Source organism: Fusarium sambucinum, chromosome III, assembly GCF_050947815.1.
Source record: "Fusarium sambucinum isolate potato_lamoka chromosome III, whole genome shotgun sequence".
Lineage (NCBI taxonomy): Eukaryota > Fungi > Ascomycota > Sordariomycetes > Hypocreales > Nectriaceae > Fusarium > Fusarium sambucinum.
In genome coordinates, this window is record NC_139292.1 from 6,092,730 (window position 1) to 6,114,112 (window position 21,383).

Genomic DNA, 21,383 nt, shown 5'->3' on the forward strand with positions numbered 1-21,383 from the left:
TGTTTAATCTTCAGGCTCTAGACAGCAACTATTTTTCTATTCTGTTCGCTTCTTGTTTATACTATTGGGAACCCCCCATCTTTCGTCGTCTAACCGAATCTATTACATCTACTCATCTGTTCAGCTGGTTCTGAATATCGACACAATCGCTTGGAAATTATTTACTGTTGGACGATTTTGGTAAAAACGAGGATAAAAAAAGACATTCGCGACTGGAACAAATACTCAACAAGACTCAACGTGGGATACCAATTAAAACCCGACTCGGTGGTTGATTCAACCGTTTCTTCTTGCTCAAGATGAGCTATCAAATGCAGGATTGGTCCGAGAAACCGTCGGAACGATCGCGATGGACTCCCCTTACGCGCATGCTTCTCTCTGGTGAGATGACACAGGAGAAGCAACAGGAACTATCGTCAAGAGAAAAGTTTGATCGCTGGATGATCAACGAGGGCTACCGAAGATTGTAAGTCAAGAATCACATGTCGAATGACTGAGACGGTCAAGTTCATGGTCGCTAACTTCATTATTCAAGCTTCGTCTTTGTCTTTATGCTTCTGCACGCCCTCATCTTCTCCTTCGCCTGCGTGCACTACGCCCAAAAGGAAAGTCTCGAATCTTCACGCCAGACGTTTGGTTTCACTTTCATCATTGCTCGTTCAGCCGCCCTGGTTCTCCATGTCGATGTCGCCATTATTCTCTTCCCCGTATGCCGAACTCTCATCTCTCTTCTGCGCCAGACGCCGCTCAATGGAATCCTCCAATTTGACAAGAATATCACCTTCCACATCGTCACCGCCTGGTCCATCGTCTTCTGGTCCTGGGTTCACACCATTGCTCACTGGAACAACTTCGCCCAGGTCGCCATCAAGTACAACCTTGGTATCTATGGATGGCTGCTTGCTAACTTTGTGTCTGGCCCCGGATGGACGGGTTACGTGATGCTCATTGCACTGATGGGCATGGTTCTCACGTCGATGGAGAAGCCCCGACGAGCAAACTTTGAACGTTTTTGGTACACCCACCACATGTTCATCGTTTTCTTCTTCTTCTGGTCGATCCATGGAGCTTTCTGCATGATTCAGCCTGACGTTGCCCCCTTCTGCACCAGCATCGGATCGTCGGCCATTGGAGTCTTTTGGCAATTCTGGATGTACAGTGGTTTCTGCTACCTGGCCGAACGTATTGCGCGTGAGGTGCGAGGTCGTCACAGGACATTCATCTCCAAGGTCATCCAGCACCCCAGCAACGTCTGCGAGATCCAGATGAAGAAGGAGCACACCAAGACGCGAGCTGGTCAATACATCTTCCTCTGCTGCCCTGCCGTGTCGCTCTGGCAGTACCATCCTTTTACTTTAACCAGTGCCCCTGAGGAGGACTACATCTCCATCCACATGCGTTGCGTCGGTGACTTCACCAAGGAGCTTGCTAAGTCTCTGGGTTGTGATTGGAGCAAGAAGAAGGATGCCGGTGATGCTAGTAAGGTTGTCGGTCTTACAGGCCGTGAGGCTGAAATCGACCCTGCTATCCGTCGTGTCCTGCCCAGAGTCTACGTTGATGGTCCCTTTGGTTCTGCCTCTGAAGATGTCTTCAAGTACGAAGTCTCCGTCCTCGTCGGTGCCGGTATCGGCGTGACGCCCTTCGCCTCCATCCTCAAGTCCATCTGGTACCGAATGAACTACCCTCAGAAGAAGACACGACTATCCAAGGTTTACTTCTTCTGGATTTGCCGTGACTTTGACTCGTTCGAGTGGTTCCGCTCGCTGCTTCTCGCCGTCGAAGCTCAAGATCTGGACCACCGTATTGAGATTCACACCTACCTCACGGCCAGGATCAAGGCCGACGATGCGACAAACATTATGATCAACGACGCTAACGCTGACAAGGATACTATCACTGGTCTGCGCAGCCCGACCAACTTTGGTCGACCAAACTGGGACATGATCTTTAGAGGTATCAGGAAGATTCACAGCCCTGCTGAGGCAGGTGTGTTCTTCTGTGGCCCTAAGGGTCTGGGAAGTTCACTGCACACGTATTGTAACAAGTACACCGAGCCTGGGTAAGTATTTTTTTTTTTTTTTGCAGGTATCATTATCTAACGTGCACACAGATTCTCTTTCGTCTGGGGCAAGGAGAACTTCTAAGCTTTGCGTATTTATGACCATTGTTTAAGCTTAGGGGGACGGATAGTTGAGTTTGTAATGGCAAAAGCGAGACAACCGTTTTGAGTAGACTTTTTTCTTAAGGGGCCAGTTATAGTATGTGGTCTTGTTTGGCGTTGTCGTTTTAATACAGTAGAAACAGATGTTATACCTCACCAAATCAATATGATACAAGCATTTTCTGAACATTCAAGCACGCTGCTGGCATCCGCTAGTCCTTTTGTTCGGTTCAGAATACGAAAGCTCACGAATGGCGGAGGAATGCTACCAGCCTCATACGTAACTGCGAGTTACCGTTATGGAGGCGCAGGCATATATTGAGGAGAGTACCGACCGCTTGGAAGTGCTGACGTTGGACAATGACTGATTTTGCTTGTCATGGCCCATCTGAAACGTTTCACATGTGCGGAAAGTAACCTATAGCCACATCTTATGACCAAGGGTAGAGGAATCCTATAGGCTATCCGTACAGATGATGTAGATGACGCTGGCCAGTGTTGCGGATAGAGCGGCCGAGGGAGAGACTATTCATTCTTGATGGTGAACAGAAAGGAAGAGAGGTATGTTTGACGATTTGAGAGCCATCATCGGTAAAGCTACGAATGCCGGGAATTCTTCAGTCTGTAGGCGCCACGATCATGCAAGCAGACCCAACGGCTGATATGTGCATGTCTCACCACTTGACAACGTGTTGAAGTGCAGAAAGTGGCTGATGAGTGAGAAGCCAAGAAATGGAGTTACCGATATAGAAGCGGGAATGGCTTTTAAGAGGTAATGGATGCCAACATGGATGGATGCAGCGTAGTGGATGTTCCAATGATAATGCATAGCATCCGTAGTATACATGTGCTTACGGTGAGGCCGATGCAACCATCCAGATGGATTGATACATGGAGAGAGAATGCGAAACCGAATGACTTCTTTATTTTTGTTTCCAATGTTGATGAAGGAGAGACTTAATCTCGCTAGTTCGTGTGGTTGAATTGGAATGATTTTATGAATGCCATGAATTCTCGCGTAGGTAGTAGGTATGTAGGTACGGCAAGTACCCTTTCTTGGCTACTAGGCCTAGTGAAGACCCTGCAGATCGTGAGTTGTTAGTGAGGCGGGTACTAATGAACATGAAATCGAACAAATCTATCTTTTACTTTATTATGAAGAAAGTGATCTCATATTGAATTGCATTCCCATTGATATTTATTATTCAGCAATAGAGACTCATCATAAAAGGTGCCACTTTGGGGCCCGACCCTGAGCTAAACCGCCCTGGAGTCGATGCCCCGACATTGCCCCGCTACTTATGGAGGTTTTAGGTCGGCCAGACAGCCAAAGCTCCGGCATGACCTCGTCTAACCTGGCAGATACGAGCTCATTTGACCATGAGCAAATTGATGTCATTAATGGACAATTAAAGATGTGAATCTGCAGACAGTCAAAGCGATACTCTAGATCTACTCTGAACTACACAATCACTTTCCAAAATGTGACCTTTATTGATGATTACCCGATAAACAATGTACAGCCCTCAGCAACGTTTCAACAATTCTCTCTAGCTCTCAACGCCACTTCCCTGATGGATGGTAGCCATCAAGATAGTTTATGCTTAGTCTCCTACCCATAACAATTGGAAAATATCTCATGTGCGCCTTGACAACTTGAAAACTGCAAGCTATAGGTGAATATCATTTCTGGGCATCTGTCAAGTTTTTGCCTCGCTTCATAAATGATCAGCCATGATCAGCAGGAGAAGACGGCAAGAATAATATGTAAGAATCACCGTTGAAAAAGAGTCCAAGATACTTGCATCTCGCGTACATCTCGTAAATAGAACACTAGTAATCTCAAAGGGGTCGAGGCGCAGCGCCATGACAAACGAGCTAGTCTGTAAAGAGAAGATATGTCAGGGGTCTTTATACATGTGCTCTTCTTTCTGTTGTACATACAGTACGTATCTATACGTGTACACACAATGAATGAATGAATCATTCCCCTTCCCCGTCTCCGTTCAGGCCAGACCAGGCCATGCCAGCAAGCACAAGCAGATGGGAAGCAGTGACAGTGACAGTGACAGTGACACTTTGGAGAACAGTAAAAGACGGGATCATGGAAGTACAGAGATGAGGCTATATTCGTTACACCTAATCACAATCACTGCATAGAACTCGACCTGTTCTACTCGGCATCAACCAACAACGTCAACCTCAACGTCAATCTACTATGTACCTCTACGCCTATACCAACTGTCACAAATGCTTGGCTCTCGACTACTCGTCTCGTGTTCTCTTGCATCTCCTCCAATAGGAAACCCCTATTGCATTGAGTTTCTGCAAAATGTGCAGGGGCTCAGGCTACTTGGCCATAAAGTATCTTATACATTGTCACTGTAAAAGTCCGTTCCCCGAAAAGGCACGCACCTGCAGCAATTTTTTCTTCTAGTGTAGTGGCCGCTAGACCTACTGGAGCTTTTAGGTGGTCACCCACTGTTCGTTCGCTGGCCGCTCAAATCCGCTCTTCCCGCGCCATTCCTTCCAGGGATGGCCCCAACTGCTCATAACTCATTCTCACTCTCAATGCAACTCGACTAACTACGCCTCCCATCCATCTTCTTCATCCGTCCTTCGTTCCATTCCCTTTTTTTCCCCCATCTCACCCAACACACACGATCGAGGAGGTTATTCACTGGAATACTACTTGTATTCTTTTACTTACCCCTACCTACCGTTTCTCACACTCGTTCACAAACACCTTCTTCCTTTTTTTTTTTTGTTTCCTTGTCTCTGTTTTTCATTATCGAAGCATTGCCTTTTTTGTCATTGCTTCACGCGCATTCGTTCTTGACTGCCGCGTAACTCCTTATCCACATCGCACAAGCCCGAGACAATCAGCAACAAATCTACTTTGCTCTTTTCAACGACTCCCTATCAGAGACTTTTTTTATTTTAAATCTGAGACGGTCGCTGTTTTCTCTCTTATTGGATTTTGTCTTTCTTTCGAGCCGAACCCTTCTGGGTAAACTTCATCCATCTACACGGCCCGTCAACCAGACCATAACTTCAACATCGCCTGCCGTTTAATTGAATCGACAACTTCTCAATATGCAGCTTCGAAAGTTCTTACTTCTGGGCATGCTCGTCGGAGCCGAGGCCACCAAGCTGGTCGCTCGTCAGAACACTGACTCCGACTCTGCTACCGCGCCCTCAACCGATTCCGCTCCTGCGACCACTGCTGAGGCCGACCCTTCACCAACTGACGATACCGCGACCACGGCTGCTGAGCCTACCACCGCCGCTGAGCCTACCGACGATGCAACCACTGCCGCTGATCCCACAACCGAGGAAACTACCGATGCTACTACCACAGCTGAGGACGTTACCGTCACCAAGACAGTTACTGTTACCGATGCTGATGCCAAAACTGTGAGCCGCATGACGACCGTGATGAAAACTATCACCTCTACTGTCGTCGTTACGTCTACCGCTTTCGAGACCGCAACTGTTACTAGCAGCGACGCTGAGACCGCGACCGAGACGGAATTCGTTACCTCTACCCAGTGGGCCAACGAGAAGCGTGCTCTTGATCTTGCTCCCCGAACCATTGGAGGCGCTGAACTCGTTGCTCCCGCCGCGCCTACCGTCACCTCGGTTCCTTATGACTTCCACGTTGAGATCCGTCGTGATCAATACGGCCTCCGCGCCTTCCGACGAGGCCTTCAGAAGCGTGCCACCATCACCGAGACCGTTACTGTCACCGAGGGAGGAGGTGACAGCGACACCACCGTCTTCAACACCGTCTCCCGAACAGTTATTTCCACCGTCAGCAGCCAGACCAAGGTTACCAAGACCCTTACCAAGACTGCCCAAGAAGGTGCCAGCACCACTGTCACTACTACGAGCACCGTTGTTATCACCTCTACTAGAGTGACTACTGGAGTTGTTCGCACAGCGACTGTTGCTCCCTCGGGAGAGTATGGCCCCGCTGGTACTGGTGGCGCCAGCTCCGATGATAGCAACAACAAAAGCAGCAGCAGCAATGATGATAGCGGCCTCTCCACTGGTGCCAAGGCTGGTATCGGTGCTGGTGTTGGTGTTGCTGGTCTGATTGTTATCGGTGGTCTCATCTACTTCTGCCTTCGCAAGCGCCGCAACGCCAAGAACAAGGCTGAGTACGACGATGTCTTTGGTGCATCTGAGGTTCCTGTTGGTGGTCGTGGTGGTGGCGGCGCCGCCGCTGCTGTCGGCACCAGCCCCCACATGTCCCAGACCTCCCCTGCTGCCGCTTCCACTCTGGCCCCTAGCCGCAACACTACTATGTCTGAGGGCTACCGTGGTACTGCCCTTGGCGATGGACGTGCCGGATTCGCCAAGCCTCAGCAGTATGGACGTAACTACGCGGCCGTTAGCCCCGAGACCAACTACTCCCGTACTGCCGGTAGCGACCAAGCCTTCTCAGCCGTCACCCCTGAGAACAACTACGCCAACCTTGCCGGACACTCACCACACAACAACGCTGCCGAGATGTACAGCCCTGCCAACACAGCTGAGCTGGCATCCGACAGCGCTGCTACCAAGTGGCATCAAAATGATGCTGCCGAGATTGACGGTAACCAGGTCTCAAGTGCACGCGGTACAGCACCACCTGAGCACGTATATGAGATGCCTGCGCAACCCTATCGGTAAATGAATATGGTGTCATGTGACTAACACAGAGGTCACTGGCAAAGAATTAGATGGAAGGATGAAATAAAGAAAATTCTAAGATGGTTGATGAGACTCCGCGTGGAAGATAGAGGAGATTAATTAATGTCACATACTGTACATACTGTGAGCCCATTTACTTTTTTCCTTGCGTTTTATGAGCTTGGGTCAAGCGGACGAGAGCGGGAGATGACATCTTCCATTGAATGCATGACGTTGTATATCTTCTATTCCCACCATTATGGTGAGGACAGACTTGCGGATGATTTAAGGTGTTGATTATAGGTAGAAATGCATCAATCAAACGATATTGAAGTCAATTGGGATCTGATGATGTCGTAAGGCCACTTATTGGTCGCTAAAGCTTCGCGACTGTTACTCCCTATGCGCACAACGATATATGACCCGTGGTGGTGGGATAAGATGCTCGTAGTACTTGGGTTTGTTTACCTCTGGTTAGCTAGCATATATGCCGTTTAACGATACTCAGCAGATATACCCTTGTCAACGTTGAACATGTCATCCGTGTACCAGTGCTGAATAATCCATTTAAATACTTTACCTGGGTTCAATGACTGTTGAGCTTAATCGTCCGTTATCGGTGACGCCACTTAATGTCGTGCATTGATGGAAGAGCATGTGTAAGAAACATAAAGCGCCCAAGCAACAAGATCGACCTTGATGCCATGAATCTTTGAGTAACGGTCATAATTCCAGCCTTTCCTAATCATCAAGACCTAATATTGACCAATCTTCGCCACACTTATCAACCAAATAATACATAGAACCTAGTATTAACTTCATGGCCCAGAGTAGATCTACTACGCACAGAATTGTCGTCCCACTTCTCAACTATCACTCAGCCTATTATCGCAACACTCAAAGTTGCGGTCTATTTTCTACTTAGAACGAGAGGGGGAAATAAAAAATCTCTCTCTTTTTTTTTTTTGTGCAACCGGACAGGTTTCGGATGAGCTGATTTAGCGGAGAACTTTTCCATTACAAAATCGAAATCTCCCCTTGTCGGCACTCTTCGAAACCTTTTGATACTTTTGTTTGTCATCGAGTTTTTCTCGTCATTTATGCGCCAAGCTTAGCCTAGCTTTTTTCACTGTTCCAGAACGGTTTGTCGCGAGTGGCACGGTCTTTTATCCCGTTCATCGCGCTCATCTGAGACCTTTTCGTTGCTTGCATTTCTGTTTTCTTTAAACAGAGGTCAAGGTTCTCTCTTTTTTCTTTTTTTCCCTTCGTTTCTTTGATTAGAGGGAAAGAAATCGAGTTCAACTGTAAGTTTTGTCGAAATCCTCGTTCGAATTGACTTACTCACAAAACTCCACTAGAAAAACTATCAATCACTATGGCCTCCAAGGACGGCGGCGAAAACACTACGCCTAGTAGGCGTCACAGTCTCAATGATGAGTGTGATCCCAACTCGGTGGCTGATGAGAAGAGACTTGTTGCCAAGTTGGACTTTTATATTATTCCTCTTGTCATGGTCCTCTATCTGTTTAGTTTCCTAGACAGGTTCGTGCGCGAAACTTGTTAAAGGACGATGAAAAAAAGTCGCAATGACTAATTCGAATCCAAACAGAGTTAATATTGGCAACGCTCGACTTTATGGTCTTGAGCAGGATCTTGGCCTTTCGTCGAGCCAGTTCCAGGTTGCTGTGTCTATTCTCTTTGTCACATACTTACTCTTTGAGGTCCCTTCCAACCTCGTTCTTAAGCTCTTCACTCCGCGCCGATGGCTCGCCTTTATCGCTGCTGCATGGGGAATCATCGCCACGCTTACAGGCCTAGTCAACTCATACGGATCGCTGCTTGCATGCCGTCTTCTTCTTGGTGTCGTGGAAGCTGGCCTCTTTCCCGGTTTGACTGTGTATCTCACATTCTTCTATACGAAGCGGGAACTCGCACTCCGCGTGGGTTACCTTTTCGTCAGCGCTGCAGTCGCTGGTGCTCTCGGTGGTCTGCTTGCGTACGGAATCGGTCATATGGATGGCGTGCGCGGTATGAGTGGCTGGCGCTGGATCATGATCATTGAGGGAATCCCCAGCTTCTTGATCGGCATTGTTACATATTTTGCGTTGCCCAATGATGCGGACACGGCCTACTTTTTGGACGACAGCGAAAAGGCTCTTATGCGCTTGAGGCATGCGCGCGAGTATGGAAACACGGCGTCGAGTCGAGAGTTTAGTAAGAAAGATATGATGTGCGCCTTTAAGGACTGGAAGGTATGGGCGTTTTGTGTTGCGCAGTTCGGGGTCGACACTATGTTGTACGGTAAGTTTGGACATTTCGCCCAGCTGCCAATATCCAATTCTAATGGGCATACAGGATTTTCCACTTTTTTGCCGACCATCATTAGAGATCTTGGTGACTGGACAGTCGCAGAGACACAGCTTCTCACCGTACCATGCTATTTCCTTGGCGCAGCGGCATACATGTCCACAGCCTTCCTCTCGGACAAGCTGCAGCGCCGCGGACTCTTCTGTGTCATCTTTGGTATCATCAGCTGTGTTGGATATGCTATTCTTTTGGCGGATGTTTCTTCTGGTGCGCACTACTTTGGCTGCTTTCTCGTAGCTGGAGGTTTGTACGTGGTTGTAGGCTTGCCGTTGGCTTGGGTACGTTGGAACAATGAATTTGTGATGGTACCGTCTGACTGACTTGAATAGTTGCCCACGAACTCGCCTCGTTATGGAAAGCGTACTACGGGCACGGGCATGCAGCTGACATGGGGTAACGCTGCAGGCATCATGTCTGCGTTCATCTAGTAAGTGTCCTTGTTCAACAATTGATTGAACTCTACTGACCATGGCACAGTCCTGCTTCGGATAGACCTCGATACATCACGGGTCACGCTGTAACGCTCAGCATGGTAGCGTTGGGTACTGCCATCTACGGATACATGTGGTGGCGGTACCGACGTGAGAATGAGCGACGACAAGCAGGCCACATTGATGAGAAGCATCAAGGGATGGGGGAGGATGAGCTGGCTGAACTTGGTGATGAAAGCCCTCGTTATAGATTTACCATCTAGTCAAAAAGCCGATATGGTATAAAGTGGAGGACGACTATTGAGTTTATGAGGGATGAAATCAAGACATAGATGAAAATAATGGGAAGAGTTGAAAAGCAACCATTGGATTATAATATAAGCATTTACATGGAATCAAGTTTCTTTTTAACATGAAGTAGGATTGCGGTTGGGATAGAGTAGAGCCTCACGAGCGTACGTACTATCGTACTAATGTAGAATTCCTCACTTTGGTGACCAATAGAATTTGCTACTAAGGTAGTGGCTTCAGATACATCTTTAGAGCCTCGTTGCCGGAGTGTCTCATAATACCTACCTAGTAGGAGACACCAAAGGAGCAAGGCAATGATGTATGAGATTCACATTAGGAAATAATAATAATGCAGTATACAGCCACGCACAATACCGACCCCTTCCTTCGTCTTTAGTATAATATGCTGATATGGTACAAAAACAAGGGAGAAATTGGGAAGCATGATTTTGTTAGGGGTTGGGGCTGCGTACGTCAGCTGGTGGTGTGGTGTTGTGTTGCTTTGCTGTGTAATGGAGCCAGTGCGTGCATATGAAATACGAGGAGAAGGCGGTGCTGAAAGGCTTGCCCAAATTGGTCAAAACAATAATTTGATCACTCGAGTAACAGATCAATAAATATATACCTACTAGTTATTGAGTTCCTCTACAATAGTAGCAGCCGGCCTCTCTTACAGAACTAAAGTGATAAAGAAGGGTCGATTGGACTGACCAACCTAAACACCCCCATCATGGACCATGTTAGCCATTCTTACCATGAACCACCATCAAAATTGAAAACAAGATAGCTACCAATCCGATTGCCACTGTCACCCTATTGTCCCGAGGGATACATTGTAGCATCGGACAGAACGATAATCAGAAACTGTCCATACCAAGTACCCCAGGATAGATCGCTGTGGACCATCGCTAGCGCACCCTGTGATTTCCAATTTTAGGTGCATAATTCCTTAGCGTGAAAAAAAGGCTTAACCTGCCGACTGCCCGTTGTTCCCTTGTTCCCCCCTAGTTTCTCAACGCTTACGGGTCTTTCATCTTCTTTCTGCATCTCTAACTAATTTCCTCTTGGCTGTTCTTCACTCTCGTTCTTGGTTCTGTCAGTGTTACCAACTTTGTCTACCGACTCTCGCTTGTATCCTCTTTGACAGTTGGAATTCACCCGACTTTTGTTCCTTCTTCGGTCGTTGTCTTGGTGATCTCCCCTATTCTGTTTACTGGTCGACTCTGCAACAACTATTTGACACTCCGCTTCTCAAGTCTACTACCGACATCATGCGTTTCTCCAAGCACGTCCTTCCTCTCGCTATGCTCCTGACCGGCGTCATTGCCGCATCAGACGAGGAGTCTACCACCGCTGTCGAAAAGTCCAAGGCTACCGACGACAAGGCCGCAAAGACAACCGCCAACGAGTCCAACACCGCAGACGCGACAGGGGAAGCTACGGCGACTGCCACTGCCACTGGAAAGAACGACAAGGACTCCAAGAGCGACAAGTCCGATACCGAGACCAACACCAACACTAGAGAGAAGGAGGCCGCTTCCAAGACGGCTACTGAGAAGGGCAACGGACCTACAATCACTTGGGACCCCCCTTCACCCAAGACTACCGTTCCCGACATCAACGCCGGCCCTCCTTCACCCATGACCCCCGGTGTTGTGGTTCTATCTCTGGTTTTCGGCATTACATCTATCGGCATGGCACTCCTATAAGAACACCCGTGCTCGCGGGGTCATTGCAGCCTCGCTACTGTGCGGCAGCAAAGCCCCTATTCAACGCAAGCGTTTTGGGTTATTGAACTGTTTTCTTCATCTTATTTCACATGATTGTGGCGCTATATGGAATGGCAATGGTGATTGAATGACTTGGGACCTGTAATCAGCTGCGCGCGTTCTATTTGTGGCGCTCAGACAATCCTTTGTCTCGGACAAGAAAAATGACGGGGAAATTGACAAGGGGCAAAGTTTATGGGGACATATATAATCCACCTATCTGACAATTCGGTTGGGATGAGCATTGCACTGGAGTAATAGATAAATAATTGGGCTTAGTATCACATATGAGAATTTCGTACAAGTACTAAGTCAATTGTTCTTTAGCTGTGACTCCTTGTCATGATGTGATTTTACTGAATATGTGCAAGCAAAACCAGCAAATTCCAAACCTGAGACAATACTAACAAGTCAAATATCAAGCTTTGATGGACACTCCAATCCACGTGCAAACTCCTACATAGACAAGATAAGCATAATCTCTTACTTCAAGATGCAATTAATTGGCGTTCAATAGGACCTAACATGCACTGTGTATTCAACGTTGCTTATGCCCAGTTTGAAGATATCGATGAGATCTGACCAATGACTGCCACTATAATCGACGTCATAATACGCCAATGTCCACCTACCCAATCACTTAACCCCTCCCCCTCATTCCTCTAAGTCTACCTAGTATCGTGCTCTTCAATATACCACGCCTCCAGCGCTTGTTGCGCCTGCCCTGTAGGGGACCTTCAGTGGGTAAAGCTGTGGAAACGGCTATCCATGGTCAATCGCCTCACATTCCTTCTGCCGGATTAATACCCTGGGCTGAAATGCGCTGGGCTTGCGATAATGTTAGTAGATACACCTTCTCCCATCCTTCCGCCTTGCCAGCAATTTATTTCTTCTTCCTACAAGCACAAACCATATACCTGGCAATTCCCAGTGCATATAACCTGTCACGCGCCCGTTCATCCTACGCTTTCTGCTTTGGCAACAACGTTTATTGACACACCCAAAGTTCCTGAGTAGCCCTCGACAGCCAGGCCCTCGATACCTGACGTCGCCTCGTATCACCACCAACACTTTACATATTTTCTTTTGCAACCAGCCCGATTCTTAGCTTCTGAACGCGAAATACCTTGAACATCGGCGCTCCAGACACTTTCTCGATAAAATCAATCAACCATCGTCATGGCGCAAACACAAACCCCGACCTTCATCAACCTCCCTCCCCCGGGCTCCAGACCAGAGACTCCATCAGAGATGCCGTGTGTTATTCCTTTTTCTATTTGATTTTGACTTGCAATGGAGTCGGTGGCGCTTCTTTATATGAACATCAAACACTGACGCTGTCGTTCGTTTCAGCGGCACTCCTACGAGCACTACTACCTCTCTTTCCGCGCTATCCACCACTGCGATCAAGGACGGCCATCGTGGCCACTTCCCACCAGGTCATTTTAGTCGTGGTCATCAGCACAATCCTTCTACTCAAAGCCTCGAGGCTGAACGCGCCGACCGTATCTCCCGCCTTGCTGGTCTTGAACGGGTTTCGACCCTTCGAGCACCTCCGCAAGCGAACGCTCCCGGGGCTTCGTCAGCTTCACCTCAGACCACTCCCACTTCAACCACTGGATTTCCACCGAACTTTCCTTCCTCGCAGCACCTGACGCCTGCCTACTTTGATAGCAATGGTCAGCCCATGGCTATCACCAAAATGAGTACTGTGGGAACAGCGAGCGCAACCGAGAGTCATGTGGACGATGGTGATGATGCACGCACAGCTGCTGGCGAACGCGATGAGGATATGTTCAGCACTGACACCAACTACCGTGAAGCTGGGTCGGTAACAAGCATGGGTGGTTATCCGGATGCTATGGATGAGGATCTTGATGGTCCCACTGCTCGCTCTGTTGGTGGTTACGATGATCGTATGAGTGATGACGGCTCTGCTTCGCTTGTGGGCTTTGGTGAGGGTGCAGGAAGTACCGTGTCCGGACCTATCTACCATCGTCGAACGGCACCCCAAGCTTGGGGTTTGGAGAGAACCAACTCGGGGCTTAGTGACATTCGACGGGAACGCGAGTCCCATTTGGGTGGTGACACACCTGTGAGTGCATCTGCTCTGCAGGAGCGCCGTGATGCCCGCATGATGGATGGTGTTGCACTGGACCCGAACCCAGGACAAGCGGCCGAGAACGACTCCTTTGTTGACACAACCTCCCGTGGCCCGGTCTCTGCGTCACAGTCCCAGGCGCAAACTGCTGCTGCTCAGGAGGCAGCGGAGAGAATTGTGCAGAGATTGGACAGAGGTGAGACAAGGGCTCCTGCAACCGGTCTTGTAGGACCTGGACGAGGCGATGAGCCGCTGGGCAAGTTCTATTTCGAGGGCGAAAAGCGCGAAGACTAAAAAAAAGGTGACATCAAACGAGTATTACATTGTGTAAAGCACGAACTGTGCAGTGCGTTTTCATGTTGGAATTCGAAGTTGTCAGGGTCTTGATTTTCGGGTAGAGCTATATTACCCCGTTTAAGCTAAATGCTTTTCCAATGTTGTTTAGAATTCTATCATGCACGTCGCTACCAAATTGATTTGTATTCAATTTCGCACATCGGAAGCAGTCATCGATACTCGGTGATGAACCTATTGGTGTGATATGCCGTCCAGCTCGAACCCCCACGACATCCGTACAATTCGCGCAACTCTTGGTAAGATACTTGATGGAATGAATCAAGCTGTCGAGAGTAGGACAACGTTATCTAAAGTTTGAACGACAAATGCTTCAACTTAAAAGCGTTTATGTTGAACTTTATGCATTGCTTCATGCATGTTGCTGTACTATAAATAAAAAAGAGCCGCCGCTTCAGCATACCTATTGTAGCTGGTTTCTATACATGCTGTTCATATCTACCAAGTATGCAAACATGCCTCATCCACTTCGTTTGGCAGTTATCATGAAACAAAACAGTAGAAAGACATATCTTTCCTATCAGACCTTCCCAAGTCCTGGCCAAGGTAATGATCAACCGTGCAAAAATAAGCACGGCCGGCCGAAAACAAAAACGCCGTATTCCCATCGAATCGTCAGACCCAAATCCTATCGGTCTGATGTCGACAGTATGCTCGCTATAATAAACGACACGAGGCCTCCCCACAAAGCCATTCTGAGCTTCGGTTCTGAAATATTATGTGTATAAGTAAAATCGCACGAGGTACTGTATCCTTGAAACGTGCTAATGGTTTGTTTGAAGAAGGAACCAAAGCAAGCATTTCGATTATCTGTCATGGTTATTGTGAAAGCTCAAGCGCAGGTGAAGTCCAGACGCATCCGACGGGCGATGCCCTGCCAGTCCCATACAGTGACCCAGTCACCTTGTTCCATCAAGGCCCATACTTTCTCAAGTAGTTCCATGACACGCTCACAGTTACGGAGACCTGTGTAGCCGCGAACAGCCCTGACAGCCTTGCGAACACGTTCTTGTTGAGCCCTTTCGAAACAGGCGGTGCCAATAATGAGGCAAGGTATCAGGAGTAAAGTCTGAGAAGGATCGGAAGGCTTGAAGGACTCTAAAATGGACAGCGACTCTTCAACTGCGAGAGTAATGCGGCGATCGTGATATGCAGGTCTTCGGGTCGGTGGTGGTGAAGATGCTCTCTCTTGGCATGAAGAGTCCTGTTCGTGCATGGAACTTGTCCTCGAAGGATTGCGTGATGTTGGACAGCTGCTAGCCACGTGAACATCTGAGACCCCCGTGGCTCCGTTGGCTCCTGATACTGTGGCCATCATGGAAGCCCTTCTGAGTGGTGGCAGTGGTGGACGCGCAACCGAAGTTGACGCTGAAACAGGTAATGTGCTAAACGTCGAACGGCGCATTGAGGACACCGAAGGTGGGTAGATAGTCCGAAAGAGATATACCCACATCATTTGCTTGTAAAGGAGCCCGACTCGATCACGGCTATCGCCCCATGGCCAATTTGGTGTCCACTCACGGATGGCTGCATCTATTTCAGCAGCCTGGTATAAGCTGGTGTAATCCACTACTGGGTCAACGGCGGCTGCTATATTGGCTCGGATCGTGTTTCGAATGGTTGTGATCTGAGAAAGGTACTGAAAGAGACCGTCACCAACACCCAATAACCGAGGTGGTTGGATCGGGGAAGCAGGCTCCCAGTCTTCTGATGATAATCGGGCTGTCATATTTTCGGGGTGCCAGAAGAGGTCATCAGCAAAGATATGGTACTGAAAGAATTCGGTAATAAAATTATAGAATGCCGGGTCCTCAGGGGGGGAGTGCTGAATCAAAGTCTGATAGGCCTGAAGATGAACTCGGTGTTCACCTCGAGGGTTTCCATCTGCTCTGGTCTGAAGAAGTAAACAGAGCATCTGTCCATATCTTGCAGATAGAATGGTTTTGTACTCGGGATCATCCTTATCCAGGGGCCGGCCCATATCCTCGTAGAGTCGTTTCATGGATTCGTCGTGGTGATAGTCTGCTCGCTGTTGCAATGCTTCTCTGCTTGATTGAGGATGGTCTGCTAAAAGCTTGCCACCATAAGGAGTGTCCCAGTCAATATGTTTGCTGCTGACAGCCAAAATAGAGTGCATCAGCCCTTGGTGTTGGTTGGCAAGGTTAAGAATAATGTCCTTGAAAGCATTCTTGGCCTCGCCTTCAACGGTCAGGACGTTGCTTAGATGGGTGATGTAGTGTTTCCAGAAGACCTTGTCCTCCACTGTCTCGACCCCATGAAATATGGGCTGCATGGTAATCACTGGCAGTGACTTCTGACGCAAGCGCTCTGGCGTGACTGTCAGCAAATTGGATTGACACATCCAACGGTTACTCACCTTCTTCGGCCTTTTCTTTACCACTCTTCCATATATGTTTCTCATGATAGCCCTCGCAGACGACAGCGTTCTTCTCACAATTCATGCCTAGTAAAAGAATGTTAGACCATGCCGAAATTGTATTGGTTTGTTCATGCCATACATCGTGGTTTCTGCTTGATGTTAGCCGCCTAACCCAAACTTGAATAACATGCTGGCACATTATTGAACAAGACTAAACATGGACAGACATGCTCGTTCTTGCCCGTGACACCAACCATCTTTCTGGGAACTACTTACAGCTTCATCGCACTTCTTCTTGCGTTTGCGGCAGGTAATACAGCCGGTCTTTGATCGTCCTTTTGTAACTTTACTTGTGCTTACAGCGGTTGCCAGGGGGTGCTTCCTTGGTCTTCCTCGTGGTCGTTTCGGCTTCGGATCGGTGCTTGCGGATTCGATGGAAGCTGGTGCAAGGGGAGCAGTTTTGAGGTCATCCATATTAATGTCATCTTCGATGGGTTCCAGCTTCGGGATTGTGAGAATGTCGTCTGATCCTTGTTCCCAACTATTGTCCATCTCAGCATCATCTCGGTCGACGTACTCCGTGCTCCAGGAATCGGCACAAGACGATGAGGCCGAATGAATCATTGTTGGCGCGGAAGAATTGTCCATCCCTCCGCTCAAAGGTGATATTTGGCCTGGTTGTAGCTGGTTTGCCATAGAAGACATCCATAACGACTCCATTGGTAAAGGCGATGGTGGCATCATGCTATTTGACTCTTCGGGGGATATGTTATGTCTGTCGCACCAGGCTAGGTTCTTTTCAGATGGAGAAAAGCCAAATGAATATTCGAGGGCCATTTAGCGACTACTATGACCTTGCCCCTCTGGGAATGAGAAAGAAGAGTTGAGAGAGAGCAATCTACTGCAACGACGGTCCCGAGGCTGGCGGTAACGGCTCAGATAGATAACCAAAAGTAGCTTGCCGATCGAGTATGGTATGGGACAGTACAGTGTAGTATAGTCTCTAACTAGAAGCTGGACGTGACGACCCAGCATGAAGCTGTGGAGACTAGAGGGTGGTGGCGGTGGGCGTTAGGGTGGACTAGTCCTCGACGCCAGCACACCAACGGTTGATCGAAGCTCGTTTAGTCGCCCAGGACAGACGACGGCTCCAAACTGGCAAGATGAAAGGGAGGGAAAGGTGAGGAGAATGGAGGGGCTATGTATGTGGGTGGAGAGGTCTTATTTGGAAGTCAAGGTGTGGAGGAGTTCTGAGATGCAGCACTGGAACCCTTCGCTTCTGCTTGTCTTTCCTGTCGACTCCATCTCCCCACAGTTGCGGCGGACTAGCGATCAGGTTGGCCTCATGGTCTAATGGCCAAGTCAAGGTCAAGGTGAGAGCGTTCGCAGGGGCCTTTGACAGCCCTCAACCAACATGTACTGTTCGGTCCCGTCAAGGGTCACTCAGGCCGCCCGATTCCAGAGATGGTCACGTCCAGACCCTGTTATGGCTGGGGCTAACTACTGGGGGCTAAGCCACCTAGATAGTAGCTCTAGGACAACGACCATGGTGAATGAGATGTGGAGGACACTGAATCTTGGCGAATGTCTCCATCAAACGACGATGGAGGACATGGATAGATGGACAAGGACATGGCCTGGTAAACCCACCCTCTGTAGATTTAGCGGCTCCAGGGCCCTGACAGAGATGCTTCAGGGTACGCAGCAGGCCCGCTTGAGTGGGACCTTTCCTTGTCTAGATTCTGGATCAACTAGAGTGTTGCAGACAGAATCGTACTATACCATACCTACGGAGTATTAGATGTCAGCGAAATAGATACGAGGGCAGGGGTTTTGACTTGCGAACAACTGCAGCTATGAGATATGAGGAGAACCCACCGATTGAGCATCTCGATCAGCTTGACTTCTCTTCCTATAAACACCAATGGCAGCGAGTCGTGCCATCACGCAACAGGTGGAGCAGCAGTGTCTATGTATGGTCCGACTGTGTTGATCTGTTTCTTTGGAGTCACACGACAAAGTGCCGACTAACTTTGGAGTAAATAAAAACCCGAGTCTCCAACAGGCGACGTTGCAACGAAGCTGTAGCATGATATCATTTGAAGTCCCTTGTGCTTGTGAAAGTCTTGTTGGGTGGCATTTAGTGGGTATTGAACGTCTCAGCGTTGATCCTTTCGACAAGCAACTAGAAGTTTCAACCTCGTTGAGTTGAGAACATGGTTGGAGGTGCGAGATGCATATACTGTGCCGTAGCATTGGGACCGACTTTTGGGCATCAAGTGAAAATATGATTGAGTGGGGAGACTATTGAGGGCATTGATTTGTGAAAGGCGGTGCGGTTGGTTGTTCTGGCGGATAAAGACGATGGTGGTTGACAGCGGATGAATTGGATTGAAATGATACCTATGCAGTTAGTTTATTGTATTTCAGAATACGTGATTTACAATGTAGATCAGTGTGTTATGAGGCAGGCATGGAAAAGCACCTGCCGTCCCATCCTTCTTCGTGGTAGGTTGTGTTGAGGGAAGGTACTCTCTCACCCACACAGCCCCTGCCTACCTACTACCTACCTACTAAGGTACCTACCCACCTAGCAGGTACCCCCACTGTGAGAGTACCTACCAACCTCAGGGATTATCTTAGTACTTTGAAAGCTTGGGCAAGTCAGCTCTTGCATCAAGCATTTCTTCAACCAAAATCACCATTTGAATATTGGATCGATTGACGCAGTAATATCCGCAGATATGCTTACTAGTTATGACGCCCGCTACTGACAAAAATAGGTCACAGCTTTGTCTGCCTAGGTTTGTTGATCCAGACCGCCAGCCCAATGCATCGGCCTTGTGTCTTGCAGAATCTCTACAGCAGCATCCCTGGCTGCCACATTTGACTCGCCCATTTATCGTTAGCATAAATTTGCCTACATACAGTAGCGGAGACACTACTGTGAATGGTATGTCCGCACCTGGCGAACCTCCAAGGCTCCTTTCCCATCCGGAGCAAGCTGACTGACATGGTATTTCCATGTTGGCATCACCCAGTATCATAGATGCATTGAACTACTGCAATGCGCTGCTAGCGCGTGCGCCATTCTGGATGCTGGAAATCGACGGCCTAGAATCAATTGAATAGGTAGGTATTCTGAGCTCTGGGACAGAAAGGCAATGCGTGGGCAGCTATAGTACTATACTGCTTTGACAGGTTGAGCTCGAAACAGAGTTGGCGGTAAGTTCGATCACAAATTACACATAAAAAACCGCCGACTCTATCAATGAGGAAAATCTGGACTATTCTACGGATATATTGATGCCATTACTATTCGACAGCCTTTGCCATCTGTTTTGCTTTTTTGCGAAGGGACTCTGCCTCTCTACGTTGTGGTACGTGCTCTGTAGCCGAACGGGTAGGGATGGCCAGCCCAGCTCACATCCTCCGCAGCCAGCCGCCTACTCACGGACCTTTTGGTGACCAAAGCATACTTCCTCTGAGACAATGCCTGTCTAGGTTGGTCGATCATCAGGAATGTATTCACCTTGACCCCTGTTCGACATACGTATTTCCTAGGACATTGTTACTATAGTCGGCCGCGATCACTCTCATGAATCTAGCTTAACACGCTTGTCCTATATTCGAAAGGCTATCATCGATAGTTTTTGACAACTCGAGAGAGTAAAATCCGGCCACCAACCTTGCCCCCCACACCAGCTCGTACGTAAGGCTTAGCCTCGAGCAAGGCGAATTGTCAGGCATCATTTCGAAAGCAGCGGGACATACGGAAACGAGGATTCTTTTTCAGCGAGTGAAAGCTGACATGTCAAGTCACTGATAATATCGGCTTATGTTTATTAGAAGGTACAGGAATTAGCCAAGCCCCTGAATCTATTATGAGTGAGATGAGTTTTTACTCAGCCTGCGCCCGCTTTCAGTTTGTTGAAACTCCTAGTGCTCGCGCTGTCCTCTGACTTGGGTTTCCTAGACTTCCAGAGCATGTTTGGGCGATGCTTCGATCAGTTGAGCACTTTGTTGATCCTTCTTCGGTCGATTGGAAGCGCCTTGACCCTTTCTTGTGTGAGTGTACATGACTCGGCTTACCTAAATGAGTAAGCCTTTGCGTCGCTTGTTGTTACTATTCTACGTATCGTTTGGCGATTCGTTTGAAGACACCACAGTTTCGTCGCCAATTTAAATCTATACACGCAACATGTCTCGGCCAGCCCTCAGGAGATATTCAAGCTTTCAATTGCAAACTACCAGTTTCGGTATCCGCGTCAACAAGTATCTCGATAAAGCATTGCGAGTGTATGCGACGCCATTCATACTTAGGATGTCGTTGTCATTCCCTTTCTGGATTAGCCTGGCTGAGCTAAAAAACTGTGGGAGACCTGACTGTATTGCTGACACGCAGTAATACTTCATTGAGTTGTCTCTGGAGAGACATATTGCATTCTTGCCTGACGCCTACCGTCGATAACATTCGTCTGTTTTTACACCGCCGGTACACGGCGCAATGTGATATTTGACGATGTCCAACAATTGAGTTCGACGGTGCGCCGGCTGAGACGCGGTCCGCTGACTGATTCCCGTCTTTTCCCTAGTCCAAGCAGCTGGACAGATGGATGGGACCAACCAAATCGTTAGCACAAATTGAAAACGTGCGCATCTGGCATAACAGACGTCATCGTTAACGCCATCTGTTAGCTCTAAATAAAAGACTTGACCGACCTTATCACGCTAAGCCAAGGGCTTCCGCGGTACAGGTACAAGCAGTATGTTCTTGTTGATTCTGGTACCCTGATACCAGCTCAGCTGCTGTTCTTGGTGCACGGTGATCGTGTTTAGAGCTCACGGATCT

General features: G+C 48.4%; 6 protein-coding genes across 6 annotated transcripts; 5 read left to right on the forward strand and 1 right to left on the reverse strand.

Annotated features, from left to right (window-relative positions):
- Positions 1-299: 299 nt before the first annotated feature.
- FSST1_012185 (ferric reductase NAD binding domain-containing protein) lies at positions 300-2,144 on the forward strand (the record flags this gene model as incomplete). The annotated part of the gene is made up of 3 exons (XM_083235388.1): positions 300-466; positions 536-2,059; positions 2,111-2,144. The coding sequence occupies 3 exons, from the start codon at positions 300-302 to the stop codon at positions 2,142-2,144; spliced, it is 1,725 nt and encodes a 574-aa protein (XP_083081881.1).
- Positions 2,145-5,257: 3,113 nt separating this feature from the next.
- On the forward strand, positions 5,258-6,838 carry FSST1_012186 (uncharacterized protein; the record flags this gene model as incomplete). Its single annotated transcript, XM_083235390.1, has 1 exon — positions 5,258-6,838. The coding sequence occupies one exon, from the start codon at positions 5,258-5,260 to the stop codon at positions 6,836-6,838; it is 1,581 nt and encodes a 526-aa protein (XP_083081882.1).
- Positions 6,839-8,213: 1,375 nt separating this feature from the next.
- FSST1_012187 (major facilitator superfamily domain-containing protein) lies at positions 8,214-9,899 on the forward strand (the record flags this gene model as incomplete). Its single annotated transcript, XM_083235391.1, has 5 exons — positions 8,214-8,380; positions 8,448-9,139; positions 9,194-9,483; positions 9,535-9,632; positions 9,683-9,899. 5 exons carry the CDS (start codon positions 8,214-8,216, stop codon positions 9,897-9,899), a joined length of 1,464 nt encoding a protein of 487 aa, XP_083081883.1.
- Positions 9,900-11,198: 1,299 nt separating this feature from the next.
- FSST1_012188 (uncharacterized protein) lies at positions 11,199-11,636 on the forward strand (the record flags this gene model as incomplete). Its single annotated transcript, XM_083235392.1, has 1 exon — positions 11,199-11,636. One exon carries the CDS (start codon positions 11,199-11,201, stop codon positions 11,634-11,636), a length of 438 nt encoding a protein of 145 aa, XP_083081884.1.
- A 1,239-nt stretch (positions 11,637-12,875) lies between these two features.
- FSST1_012189 (uncharacterized protein) lies at positions 12,876-14,091 on the forward strand (the record flags this gene model as incomplete). The annotated part of the gene is made up of 2 exons (XM_083235393.1): positions 12,876-12,952; positions 13,050-14,091. The coding sequence occupies 2 exons, from the start codon at positions 12,876-12,878 to the stop codon at positions 14,089-14,091; spliced, it is 1,119 nt and encodes a 372-aa protein (XP_083081885.1).
- Positions 14,092-14,983: 892 nt separating this feature from the next.
- On the reverse strand, positions 14,984-17,272 carry FSST1_012190 (transcription factor domain-containing protein; the record flags this gene model as incomplete). The annotated part of the gene is made up of 4 exons (XM_083235394.1): positions 14,984-16,479; positions 16,529-16,615; positions 16,671-16,680; positions 16,808-17,272. 4 exons carry the CDS (start codon positions 17,270-17,272, stop codon positions 14,984-14,986), a joined length of 2,058 nt encoding a protein of 685 aa, XP_083081886.1.
- Between the last annotated feature and the right edge of the window lie 4,111 nt (positions 17,273-21,383).